This window comes from Caenorhabditis elegans, chromosome IV, assembly GCF_000002985.6.
Source record: "Caenorhabditis elegans chromosome IV".
In the NCBI taxonomy this organism is placed as follows: Eukaryota; Metazoa; Nematoda; class Chromadorea; order Rhabditida; family Rhabditidae; genus Caenorhabditis; species Caenorhabditis elegans.
This window is the reverse complement of record NC_003282.8, coordinates 12,572,703-12,585,189: the sequence shown is the minus strand read 5'-3', so window position 1 is coordinate 12,585,189 and position 12,487 is coordinate 12,572,703. Positions and strand designations below refer to the sequence as shown.

General features: G+C 40.1%; 2 protein-coding genes across 6 annotated transcripts; one reads left to right on the top strand and one right to left on the bottom strand.

Annotated features, from left to right (window-relative positions):
- The first annotated feature begins 4,043 nt into the window (after positions 1 to 4,043).
- K08E7.6 (Myb_DNA-bind_5 domain-containing protein) lies at positions 4,044 to 6,335 on the top strand. Its single transcript, NM_070009.4, has 5 exons — positions 4,044 to 4,200; positions 4,281 to 4,378; positions 4,426 to 4,520; positions 4,596 to 5,052; positions 5,977 to 6,335. Exons 1-5 carry the CDS (start codon positions 4,062 to 4,064, stop codon positions 6,133 to 6,135), a joined length of 948 nt encoding a protein of 315 aa, NP_502410.2. The 5' UTR covers positions 4,044 to 4,061; the 3' UTR covers positions 6,136 to 6,335.
- On the bottom strand, positions 6,319 to 11,822 carry K08E7.5 (the record flags this gene model as incomplete). Of its 5 annotated transcripts, none has more annotated exons than NM_001047500.4 (15): positions 11,611 to 11,822; positions 11,197 to 11,427; positions 10,889 to 11,089; positions 8,647 to 10,570; positions 8,351 to 8,436; positions 8,188 to 8,288; positions 8,048 to 8,128; positions 7,956 to 8,004; positions 7,784 to 7,874; positions 7,616 to 7,740; positions 7,252 to 7,562; positions 7,069 to 7,203; positions 6,884 to 7,021; positions 6,541 to 6,638; positions 6,320 to 6,487 (listed from the first exon to the last, which is right to left on the bottom strand). In NM_001047500.4, the coding sequence occupies exons 1-15, from the start codon at positions 11,807 to 11,809 to the stop codon at positions 6,442 to 6,444; spliced, it is 3,816 nt and encodes a 1,271-aa protein (NP_001040965.3). In that variant the 5' UTR covers positions 11,810 to 11,822. The 5 variants fall into 5 exon arrangements, with proteins under 5 accessions (NP_001255651.2, NP_001040968.2, NP_001040965.3 ...); NM_001047502.4 differs by lacking the exon at positions 10,889 to 11,089 and having other exon boundaries at positions 6,442 to 6,487; positions 8,647 to 9,133; positions 9,200 to 9,712; positions 11,611 to 11,820; NM_001268722.4 differs by lacking the exon at positions 10,889 to 11,089 and having other exon boundaries at positions 6,319 to 6,487; positions 8,647 to 9,133.
- Between the last annotated feature and the right edge of the window lie 665 nt (positions 11,823 to 12,487).

Here is a 12,487-nt window from a genome sequence, read left to right as displayed (position 1 = left end):
TGACAATCTCTCATCTCACAGGTTATCTCTGCACCTTTTTTAGTAAGAAATTCGAGCAAATTTTTTCAAGCAAATTTTCAAATTTTAAGATCCTATAAATTAACTCTGCCAATCTATTTTTCGTCTGTCAATCTATTTTTCGTCTGTCAATCTATTTTTCGTCTGTCAATCTATTTTTCGTCTGTCAATCTATTTTTCGTCTGCCAATCTATTTTTATATTCAGCATATTTCCGGATTTAATGTAGGAAAAGGCGTTATAACCCCATTATAGATTTATCTGCAGGCCTGAATGAAAGCTTACCGGTGGACTAGTCTGTCATGATAGGTCAAGGCATAAAACTCAACACCTGAAACTTCGTTCTGAAATAATTTCAGATCGAAAAATTTCAGTTCTGAAATCGAGGCCTGCAAAATTTTTATACGAAGGCTTTCCATTATTTTTGAAAGTTTTTATTTGCCTTTTTCGAAAAAAAAAAGAAAATCATATTTGAATAGTTTTATTTTATTAATATACATACTTAATAACTTCCAGTGCATTCAAAATTATTGCATTTATAAACGTACTCACAAATTTGTTCTCAACCAAAGGCTTTCAACGTCAATGACTTCAAATCTGTAATGATCCAATTCACACCCCTGAATATCCAAATTTCAGTGCTCATAATGTCTGTGTGTGTGTGTGTCTCATTGAATAGACCTACAAAGGCAAGCTTCTCTTCTTCCTCTTCTGCTTTTTTTCTCATCAAGAGCAAGAAAAGAAGAAGCAGTAGAACAAGGAGACGGGCGGTGAGGTTCCCTCGCGCGCTCTCGCCCCTCATGTTGCTCCCGAATATTGATGGATCCCGGAGACGCGAATAGGGAGAATAAGAGAAGCACGCACGGGCTGCTCAAAAATGGAAATAGTATAGAGGGTGACGGCGGCGGGGCGGGCGAGCAGATATAGAGCCCCGGGAAAGGAATGAGAGAGAGGAGAATGAGAAAACGAAGAGAAGAGAGCCCATCCACCCATTCACCATTCCTCTCCCTCCTGCTTATTTTTCTTGTTTTGTACCTTTTTTCTTTGCTGGAAAATAAAATGGATGAGCTTCTTCAAATGACGCGTTTAGACTAGCCTGATCATAAAAATGTTCGAGGATTTTTGAACAGTAGTTTTCTGAATCCGTTTGGAACTTCACGTGGCAACTGATCACAACTTTTCTAACTTTTCTTACTACTGTAGACCTCTGGAGACGTAAAACATGCACTTCAATAGTGTATATATCTTCCTACCTAGGTGTCTGCCTGCCACCTTTTTTTTCGCATTTTGAGACAAGCTTTTTTCGAAGTGACGCCCATGCAGGCACAAAGCAGGCGTAGGCCGCTTTGAATCATGCCTCAAACTTCTTGGAAACACCCAAGTTTTACTAATCAAGTTGATGAAAAAAATGCAGACCAGTTTTAACCACAGAGCCAAAGCTTTTGCCTAAGCCTAAGCCTGAGCCTGAAGTAGACGGCGAGTCTACAAAAAAACTGCCGTTCCTGCATCGGATCCCTAAATATTTTTCACTTTCTGAAGTCCCTGACCTTTAAAATTTCTGCAATAGTTTCAACACATCTGCTATCCCCCTCCAAAACTTCATCTTCTTCTTCTCAATTTTTTGTCGGCCAACTCCATGTAAGTATTGCTAATAAGATATCGAAAAGTAGTCGTCGTTGAGAAAAGAAAAGAGGAAAAAAAAGGGACACACTTTCCCATTTCTCCCTCGCCCAGCTCTCCAACATCTCCGTGCTCTCTCAGGACGCCCGCGCCCTAGAAGACGTCGTGAGCTCCCCGTACAAGTCTAGATGAAAGATTATAGGAATTGTTGGAGAGTCTAGAGAAGTAGAGAGCCCATGAGCATCTGCGTGTGCATTCCCTTTCTGCCGTGCCTCCCCTGCCTCTTGTGGAGATTCAACGATTTTTCTTTATCAAGTTTTCGAGCATGAAACGAACGCATTTTTCCAGTCATTAGATTAGATCGGCTCTATCTTGTAATTTCCAAAGAATCTGCTATGGCTATGGAACAAGGAACAAGTGTGTATAAATGAAACATACTTTTAAAATGTAGAAAAGTTAAAACACATTACATGTTTTGGCAGCGATTCTAAAAATAATTTGTCAGAAGCTTAAGTCGTATTTGTGTCAGAAGCTTAAGTCGTATTTGTGTCAGAAGCTTAAGTCAGTATTTGTGTCAGAAGCTTAAGTCGTATTGGACTAAGTCATATTTTTAGATTTGTGAAAATACCAAAATACCTCAAGGTCCTTCAAAGCCTTCTCATGAACATTGGCATTGATTGCGAGCAAATATTTCTCCAGTTCGAGGCGTCGGCTCTCAAGTGTGCAAGTTGTTTTCACGGTGTTCGGTGTCTGGAGATGCAGATATTTCACGACGCCTTGACCTGGTGAAATATCTAACGCCAATAGTTTTTAGGTGATCAAAATGCGTGACATAAAATCAGGACATGAAAATTGACGCACTAAAATTATAGATTAACTTGCGAGGGTGTAATTATATTCCTAGTAAACAAAAATGTTGGAAAAAATCTAAAGAAAGAAATTTTGAAAAATTTTAAGTTGGTCTATTGATCAAGAGAAATTAAGGTCAACATTTGACAAAGCGTCTTTGCCAGCAGCCTTACGTGAAAGTTGTTTTCACACAGAGTTGTAAGACCTTTTGATATTTTAGGTGGATCCAATTTTGAAAAAAATGCGCCTTTAAAGGAACATTTTCGAAATTGTGCAGCCACGTGGCAGTACTCGTAATTCTACAAAATCCCGCTGCACAAACCCCAAAAATAGTTGTCCAGACCGAGAAAAAAGAGATTTTAGAGAAGCAGGGAGCCCATGCCATCTGCGTCGAATTCCATTCTCTCTTCGCCTTGCACACATTCATGCTTTTCCACCCGCCAGAGTCCGTATATTTCCTTCCCGGGGACACAAGAGAGGGAGAAAGAGAGAGAGAGAGACATCTGCTGGCTGTTTGGGGGCTGTGTCTATGTTTATACTAGTCATCATCACTTCTTGTCTCCTGTGCCCCCCAAATGCCTCTCATTCCCGTCAAGCTTTTGCCTCCCCCTTCACGTAATTCTCAATTTTATAGAGGACTCGAATTTCTTGTATTGCATTAATTTTATTATTACAAACTTTCCCATTGGAGAAAAACTGTGGTCAGCAAAAAAAATGAACAAAATCTAGGTGGTTATAATGATATTCAGGCATGTTCCTGTTCAGGCGTTTGTTCCTGTTTCATGCCTAGCCGTTTATTTTCGGCATTTTGGCATAACAACTTAAAATTTAAAACAAACTGTCAAATTGTTTTTATTCGTCGTAGATCTATGTATTTCAAATAAATTTTAAAAATTCAAAAATATGATTTTTTGGTAAAACTTTTTTTTTCTGAAAAGTATTGTTTGATCGAAAGTTACAAAAAACAAAAATTGTTTTTTTTTCAATTTTAACTTTACGAAGAAAAAAAAACTCTGCATAATCGAATTAGTCCTAGTCATTTCCAGAGCCACACTTTCCACATCACTAACTTTTCAAAATCGGAGAAAAGATTGATGAATCTTTTTTCAACTATGTGAATGTAAAGCTTGAAACAAAATTTAACCATATAAGACTAAAGTTCAGAAAAAATTTGAATGTTAAACATTGTACAAAGAGCGGATCACCTACCGCTTCTCGCCCGGTGTGCCTTCAAAAAAAGAGCAACAAAGAATTTAACAACCGTTACTGATTATATGAATACTAGAAAATGATTTTTTGTTTCAAACACACAAAATTGAGTGATTTTGATGTTTAAAAAGTTACACGACTAGGAACTTGTTCAGAACCCAGTTGTGTGTTCAGTATTCAGTAATTCAGTCGTTTTCGTGCTCCAAAACACATAAAATGTTTCGTTTGTGAAGCACGGTAAATTTGCCGAGTAAATTTTGAGATTCGCCGCACACCGCTGTTCTCAACACTCTTCATTCATTACTTCCTACTCTACACCATGTCTCCTACTGCAAAACGAATGCTTCCAGGTGAAACTAACCCACTATGTCATCACGAATGTCTCGAAAAACGCTAGTCGACACTCCGATCACTCCACAATCATCCATCGGTCACATACTACGAGCACAGTTTGCGCTGCAAAATCAGCTTCCCGAAGATAAACCGAAGACTATCGGGTTTAATGGTAGGAATCAATTTTAATCTTCGATAGAATAAAGAAATAGCTTTTGCGATAAATTTTCAATTAAAAAAACTAAATTTCAGAAGCCGAAAATATGAAGCTATACGAACTATACTCTGGAAGACGTGAAGAATACCACTCAACACGACCATCAGGGCAAAGGAATGAGGAAGTTCCGATGGTAGGTAGACATTCTAGGCTCGAAAAAACTTTTTTCAAAGTTTTAAGGATACCTTGGCAAGAGAATGGGCCACTGAAATAACGTCGATGGGATTTGCAGAACGGACGCCTGCACAGATTAAGCAACGGATTAGGGATATGAGGTATGGGTCAAGTAAAAATTTATTTTCCTTTTTTCCATTTTTCAAAGCAGCTCAATATCATTCGTTTAATTTCAGAAAATTCTCTCGAAAGCATGCCCACAAACTGGGTATCACCAACATGAATGCGGGACAAGAACTCGAACGTTATGCTGAATTTAGTTGGGCCGAGCCAAAACGACGTTCCCGTGGGCCAGTACCCGATTGGATGTCCGGCCTGGCGGAAATCATGATGAGCGAACAGGACACAAAAGCCGACGATGCAGACTCGGCGTCGGACATCATGGAAGCCACTTATGGTCCGAAAGCGAAGAGGCTGAAATTACAAAGGACTGAAATGCAATTGCATCAGTTACAGTTGCATTTGGATATGAAGCAGCGAGAGTTGAAACAAGAAAGAGAGAAAGAAGAAGGAAATGGTAATGATGAGCAGGAGGAACGAGAAAAAAGAGATGTTAGTCCGGAAACTTTGCTTATTGAGAAGAAGTTGAGGTTAGCGGATGCCAAGTTGCATACGGAGCATTTGAAGCAACAGGTGAGTATTCCGTAGAGCAAGAAAAAGTAAATCATGAATTTATAAGAGTTATTTATCTTCAAAGTTCTTGTTTCATAGTTATTGAAGTTTGAAAAAAAACACAATTACATTATGAAAAAAGTGAGCAAAATGTGTTGTCAATTTAAGTCTCAGCTTTCAAAGCTGAAGCAAAAATTTCTGATAATTTTGAAGAAAATTTTAATATTAAAACTATGTATTGTAATAGTGAATAAAACATACTAAAAAAATCGGCCAACTGCCGATTTGCCGGTAATTTTGATTTTCGGCATATTGCCGATTTTCCGTTTGCCGAACATCAATTTGTCGGAAGTTTTTGGAGGGACTTTTTATAAGACGGAAACACTTAAAACTGTGCCTTTTTGAAATTTTTTTCCCGATATTTCTAGATATTTTCATAGAATTTGCATACTTTTAAAATAGATGTTGGAACATAGAATGCGTACAATTTCGCACTTGGAAAAAATTGAAAAAATTGAAGTTCTGTAATTTCCAAAAGAAATGTACAAAGCCACAATATGCCGGAAAGTTTCGGCAAATCGGTAATTTGCTGGGTTGTCGATTTTCCAAAAGTTTTCAATTCCGGCAACTTGCCGATTTGCCAAAAGTTTTCAATGCAGGCAATATGCCGAGTTGCCAAAAGTTTTCAATTCCGGCAACTTGCCGATTTGCTAAAAGTTTTGCAATTCCGGCAACTTGCCGAGTTGCCAAAAGTTTTGCAATTCCGGCAACTTGTCGATTTGCCAAAAGTTTTCAATTCCGGCAACTTGTCGATTTGCCAAAAGTTTTCAATTCCGGCAACTTGTCGATTTGCCAGAAGTTTTCAATTCCGGAAATTTGCCGATTTGCCGGAAAAATCGTTTGCAGCCCACCCCTGTTTCAGATCACAATTGATATTAATTTCAGGCTCTCCGTCTGGAAATTGCCAGTTATCAACGCCAGCTCCAACTCTACGATGATCAACAACAACATCAATCTCTAGCGTCTGAAATAGCATCGTCGAGTAGTCCAAACGAATTTCTGAACATGAAAATTAATGGGTTTTTGAAAAGCCATAGTCCATAACTTTTTAGATTTTTTCTTATTTATATTTTTTTAAACAATCACTTGCGATCTCTAGTTGTCTTCCTTGAATAATTCCAATTTCACACACACAATCATTCCGGCCCATAATCCCATCAATTTCGGGTGACCCGGTTCCTTTTCTGTCCTTCTAATCTTACTACTTTTTTGTTAGATTTTCAAAAATGAACTATTGCAATTTATTGTATTAATAATATGTTTCAAAAACACTCTGAGAAATAAGCAGTCAATATGATGATTCTATGAGGTATGTACAACCCGTCGATGTGATCTTATCATCTGTGAGCTCTACATAAACGGCACCAGCGCTTCTTTCTTCTGGCGATATGGACATCTGAAATATAGGAAATGTTAGTTACACTACAGTCAATACTTAGATGTGCTCACCTTGAAAAGTCGCAACATGTGGAGTCACACTGCATCGGAGCTCTCTTGACGAGCTTCATGGTGACCGATCGCTTCTTACGGCCACATCCGCAGGGTTGCTGAAAAGTGTCAAGATTTGAGAGTTGGTTTTCGTATTACAATGTTGAGTTTCACCTGGCCAAGGCGTAACATGGGAACTCGGAACTTCGTATACATTTTGTCATAACTGATTTTCAAGTTATTCAAAAGTTATAATCTTATTGTTAGCTACTTATTTACATTGTACTTTCTAAATTTGAATTCCACCTAGCATTTAATTGGAGGCATTTTTCGAGTCAAGTTGGGGGAGGCGTGAATCTCATACCTGTGGTGCACACGGCGAACATCCTCCAAATAGACTCCTCTTGTAGCGATTGAACAAATGACCCATACTATTACATTGAGAACATCCCGATTGTGATAGGGTACTGCGTTTCTTACGACCCAGGCATGGAAGACATCCCTGTAAGAAAATTGATAATTGATTTTTTGTGAGCTCGCAGTACTCACCATTCTCTTCACTCTAATATGAGAATTCTCATCGGTATCTCGCTTCTTTCTTCCCAGACACGGCAGACATCCCATACGCTTGACACGTGGCGATCTGAGATTTGACGCTCCACATGTGCCACACGAATTTTGACTCTGAAAAGTGGAGTTTTAGTTCTATCCATTCACTCTGAAACGTCATACCATCGTCGAAAAACCGGAAGTGCATCCCGGAGCTGCACGTTTCTCTCGGTGATGCAACACAGATCTCCATGGCTCACCGGCAGAAGAGCACTGATGACAGTTCGAGTTAATTGAGTGACGCTTGAGACGACGTGATTTGTGCATTCTCCGTCGACATGGACACGATGGGCAGGCTCTACCACAGATTGGAATAGTCGGAAGTTTAAAGTTAATCGAGCAACAAGTTGGTGGAGGGAGACAGACTGGCGCTGGCTGACAGCAAATCTTCGGTTGCGGGCAGCAAGGTATTGGTGGACAACATGGAATTGTTGCTGAACAAAGATAGTTCTAAGAATGAATTGTACGGATTATTTATGTCACTTACGGAGACAGCAAGGAGCAGGTGGAGCACAACAGTTTTGAGGCTGTGGCTGGCACCCGCAGGATGGTTGCTGATAAGATTGTGGGTACTGTGGTTGGTATTGCTGGAAAGGTTGTTGGTAGATGGTTCTGGAAAAAAAGTGACATATTTCCATTTAAAACAAAGACTTACTGTTGTTGAGCGACTGGTTGTGGCTGAATATAGGCGTTCCCTCCAACGGTGTTCTGGAGAGGGACAAAGTTCTGCACTGGCTCGGATTCGACTGCAAAAAAAAGTTTCGACCACGGCAGGATTCGAACCTATTTTTGTGACCAACGGGGGAGTCTTGAGGAAACTTACGTACCTAACTGCCGTGATGGGTCGACTGCGTGTTGAACATGCAATGGGTCAGCCTAGAAATTATTAAGTTTAAAACAGTGCTGCTTTTTTTTAAACCTGTGTCTCAATATTTCTGCTCACAGACTGCTTCTCGTCACAACATGAGCAACATGTTGGCGACTTTCTTCCAAGCTTCTTCTGTAATGTTTAATTTTTATTATATTTCAAAAAAATCGGCTGAAATTTTAAAATAAAACCATAAAATCTTTTCCGGTTACAGCTGTAATTCCCTTCGATGATTCACTAGTAATTCGCTGTTCATACTCCACAGGTTCCCGCGCCGAGTTCTCGAAAGATTCTGAAATAATGTAAGATTCATATTTTTCTTCCAAAAATTTTTGGAATATCGATATTATTTACCAGCAATCCGATCAATTTCTGAAATTTGTGCTCTCACTTGAGTGTTCGTGGTAGTGATGGTGGAAGGATTTGTGCCGTGCTGTGTTCTGAAAAGTGTGTGCCTAATTGTATCTTGATTTTTCTCCAAAACTATTAAGTCTATAAAAAGTTATTAACTGACAAATTGTTCGCCAAACTTTTTTATACATTTTGTTAGTTGACAACTTTTTGATAGCTCTCGTAGTTTCCGAGATATATGCGTTTCGAGCAAGATTAAACATGATGCATCGAGGACTCGATTTCCCACAAAAAATCACCTCAAAGGCACAATTGCCACATCATTCGTCCCGTCATATCCTCCATCGTCCGGGTATTCTTCAAAATTTGAATTGGCACGTGGAATGTCAGATGGTGCAGTGATAGTGCCAAAGTGATCATATGGGTCTCGTGCGGAAATCGCATTGTTCGAGTTAGATGGTGAACCGGTGCTTGGTGACGTGGCATGTGACATATTCATCATTTTGCCCGCGTGATTATTGGCTCGTGCTCCGTAGTCTAAAACGTCCGGGATGTAGCTTGGCTCACTGCCAGGAGCATTGTCATGGTCAGACCAGGAACTGTCAGATGGATATGGTTTCGAATTGCTGGGCTCAATGCTACGTGGTATTTCGTATGGCTTGTCATCTGGTTTAGTCTTTTGTGACGCAGTACTAAGAGCTTTAGGCTCAGAATATCCAGATTCTGTTCCAGGACCCTCAAAGATACTTGGCCCATTGTTTCCCATCGGTTCGTACCCTTGTGACTCTGAAAACGTGTGTGCTCTGGGAATGTTTTGTGCGGCGTGACTGGGTGCTTCAGGTAGACCATTACCGGGACCAGAGGGGCCAATTAGTTCAGAATATCCAGGTGGACTATTAGACGTGCTCGGATTGGTGCCGGGTGCTTGCTTCGGTAAGAGCACAGAACTTTCTGATGATGGCTCTAAAAAGTCGGGTGATGTGGAGACATGGTGAGTGATTGTGCTTGACTCTTGTGGTGATGGTGCAGGTGGTGAATTGAGCGTGGAGTATTTTGTATATTGATGATCTGGTCCTTCCTTGAAACTCGGGACTTGACGTTCATATCCAATTGGCCCTGTTGGTGACGATGGTGCAAAGTAATCAATCTTAGAAGGAGTAATAGCGGTTCTTGAAATTGCATCAGATCCCTTTGGATTCTCTCGGTGTCTTATTGAAACATTTTGTGGACGTCCAGGCCCGCCGGATTCATATCCTGATTGGGAGGCTAACCGATCTGTTTGAGGGTTCTGAGAGTTAGACCGAGGTTCGGTGCCAGGTGCCTGCTTTGGTGTAAGCATAATATTTTCTGCATATGGTGATGGTTCTGAAAACTTGGGTGCTATGGTGATAATTGGTGTTTGTACGTGGTGAGTGGTAGTGCTGTGAAGACTTGGCTCCGGACCAGGTGCTCTGGCATTTTTCATGAGATGTGCTGCAGTTTGTTGAGGTGCTTGGAGTGAGTTAGGTGATTTTGTGCCACTAGCTTTTGTCCGAGTTGTCTCCTGCGGGCCATCTTCATAATCCCTTGGCCTTGGCTGTGTAAGTACATGTTGTGAATTAGATGTTAAGGGTGTTGAAAATGGAGGATCAGACCTTTCCTTCGAGCTTGATGCGTATTCAATTGACACTGCTGATGGTTTAGTGTAGTCCGTGATATTAGGAATTTGGGCTCTTGAGTTTGCTCCAGACACCGCTGGGTATCCAGATTCGTATTCTGGCTTCTGGGTGCTCGAGTTGTCTGAGTAAGGATTCTGAGAGCTATACCGAGCTTCAGACTTAGGTTCGGTCCCAGGAGCCTTTCCTCTGCTAGTAGAAGATCTTGATGTTTCAGTGCTGTTTGGTGCAAAAGTGTGCTGAGTGGTGGTGAGCGGTGCTGTGGGGTTACCTGCCATATTTGAACCACGTGAAGCTGAAGAGCTTGGCTTTGTACCTGGTACATCTGTGAGCTCTTTGTAGTCATTCGACGATGGAATAGAACCATCTTGCTCATACTGGTTTTCAGATGGCTCAGCGCTAGGAGCACTTCCCTCCGGATACCCGGAAGCATGATCATCTGACCATTTGGAACTTTTCTCAGATGATCCTTTGTTTGGTGCATCCTTCTTCTTTTGAATCAATTGGGTTAAAAGGTTTTGTGGTGCAGATGGATGCGGTGGAGGTGGATCATGCAGTTTGGGAGGGTCTGTGCAAAAGTTGGGATTATTAGTGGTAGAGTGCCGTGCTGGTTTTAAAGACAGTTTGATAATCTGGCTAACTTTGAATTTTGCGCTTATATGTCCACTTGTGCGCTATTTTGCGCTTATATGTCGATGACAATGGCCACTACATGTATTCAGAAGACCTATCTTTATTTGAACTCCAAAAGTTGAAAAAGGCAGTACACAAAATCTACAATGTGACATGTGACACTACTAGAAAATTGTTTTCAGATGTTAAATATTTAGAACGTTAGTTTTACATATTCTCTAGATACTCAATTATATTTTCCTATTCCAAATACCTTTCTTATCCTCCCCGGTGGCTGTGGCAGAACTTCCCCCGCCGTAAAGTAAATCCAAATTATCAGTGCTCTCCGATTGGTCGGATCCGGATTCCGGATCATTTTCTGGTGCTCTAGATGGCGCTGGTGGTGCAGTGGTGGTTGATATTATATTTGTGATAGTGACAGGTGTTTTGGTGGTTTTGTGCAGCTTTGATGGATCTGGAGTGAAGTTTTATAAAACACGTGTGTGTGAAACCACTATTTAGGTGTTCTGGTGCATAGGTGAGATATTTCTACGTGGCCACAAAACTCAACTTTCCACCAACCTTTAGTACTACTGCTCGGCGACACTTTTACTTTTTCTTCTTCTACGGGAGTAGTGGTAGGTTCTGGAGTGGGTGTTGTTGCAGGTTTCGACGTGGTTTTCTTGGGTCCAGATTCGGCTCCGGACGCTAAATAACCACTATTTCCTGGGTCTTCTGGAGATTCACGGTCTGTTGAGATGGACGCGATCGACTGGAACGCTGGCATTTTTCCGCTGCCTGCGGAGGGTGGGACTGAAAATTAGAAGGAAGTTATTGACAGGCTATTCTGATTTTGCTACATGACTGCCGAGAAATGATAATCTGGAAATGAAACGTAATATAAAGTGCAAGATAAACTCGGCCAACATTTACAGGGAAAAATTGATAATAATTTGGAAAATAAATTTCAAAAATTGCATATTTTTTCTAACGTACCCTTCTTTGGCTCCTTTTCATAATAAAAATCATATCCGGTCCATGTGCTTTCATATGGATTTTTGGGCACTTCCATATCATTACCAGCTCGTGTTTCTTCTTCTGGATAGGTCCCTGGCGCACTTGCAAACCCTAGAACATTGTGTCCTTCTAGTAATAGTACTAGAAGGACAACTAGATGTATCAAAAGCCTTCGCATATGGAATTGATCTAGAATATCTGTGTTTAGTTTTTATTGAAAAATTGAAAGTTGCAGACAGGATAGAAAGAAGGGTTTTGACTTTACAATTTCTAGGAGCAAACTATTTTTTAAGAAATTATATCAAAGTTTAATTGGTAGAATCCAGAACAATAGTGATATAGCCTTTCAGAATTTAGGAACAAACTAAAAATAAAAAAGGAAACAAATCAAAAACTAAAATGACGGACTGATATTAAAAACTCTAGTACCTAAATTGAAGACTTTGCCTTTTTATGCCCAAAATGACCAAAAACTACCGCGTTTAATGAAACGTTTTGAAAATTTCTCAAAAAAAAGTTAAAAAGTTAGTGGGACACAAAAATGTAACTTTTATTTAGACCCCACTGACCGAAAATGTACTTAAATAAACGAATAAACTTATAATAACAGATTTACACTAGTTTTCAAAATGTTCCAACGAAAATAAACAAAAAAAAACTTAAATGACACATAGAAGGGTCAAACCGAAAGCATGTCAAAAATCTCGAGAAAGAGAAATTTCCGAATCCACCGGTATTTCTTGATTTGTGAACTGGCTAATCGACAAGTTTCCCCTTCTTCTCTGGATCGGAAAAGGAAACCGACAGGCAAGAAGGAGAAGGAGAATGTTGAAAAAAGAAGAATCCATTATCATTT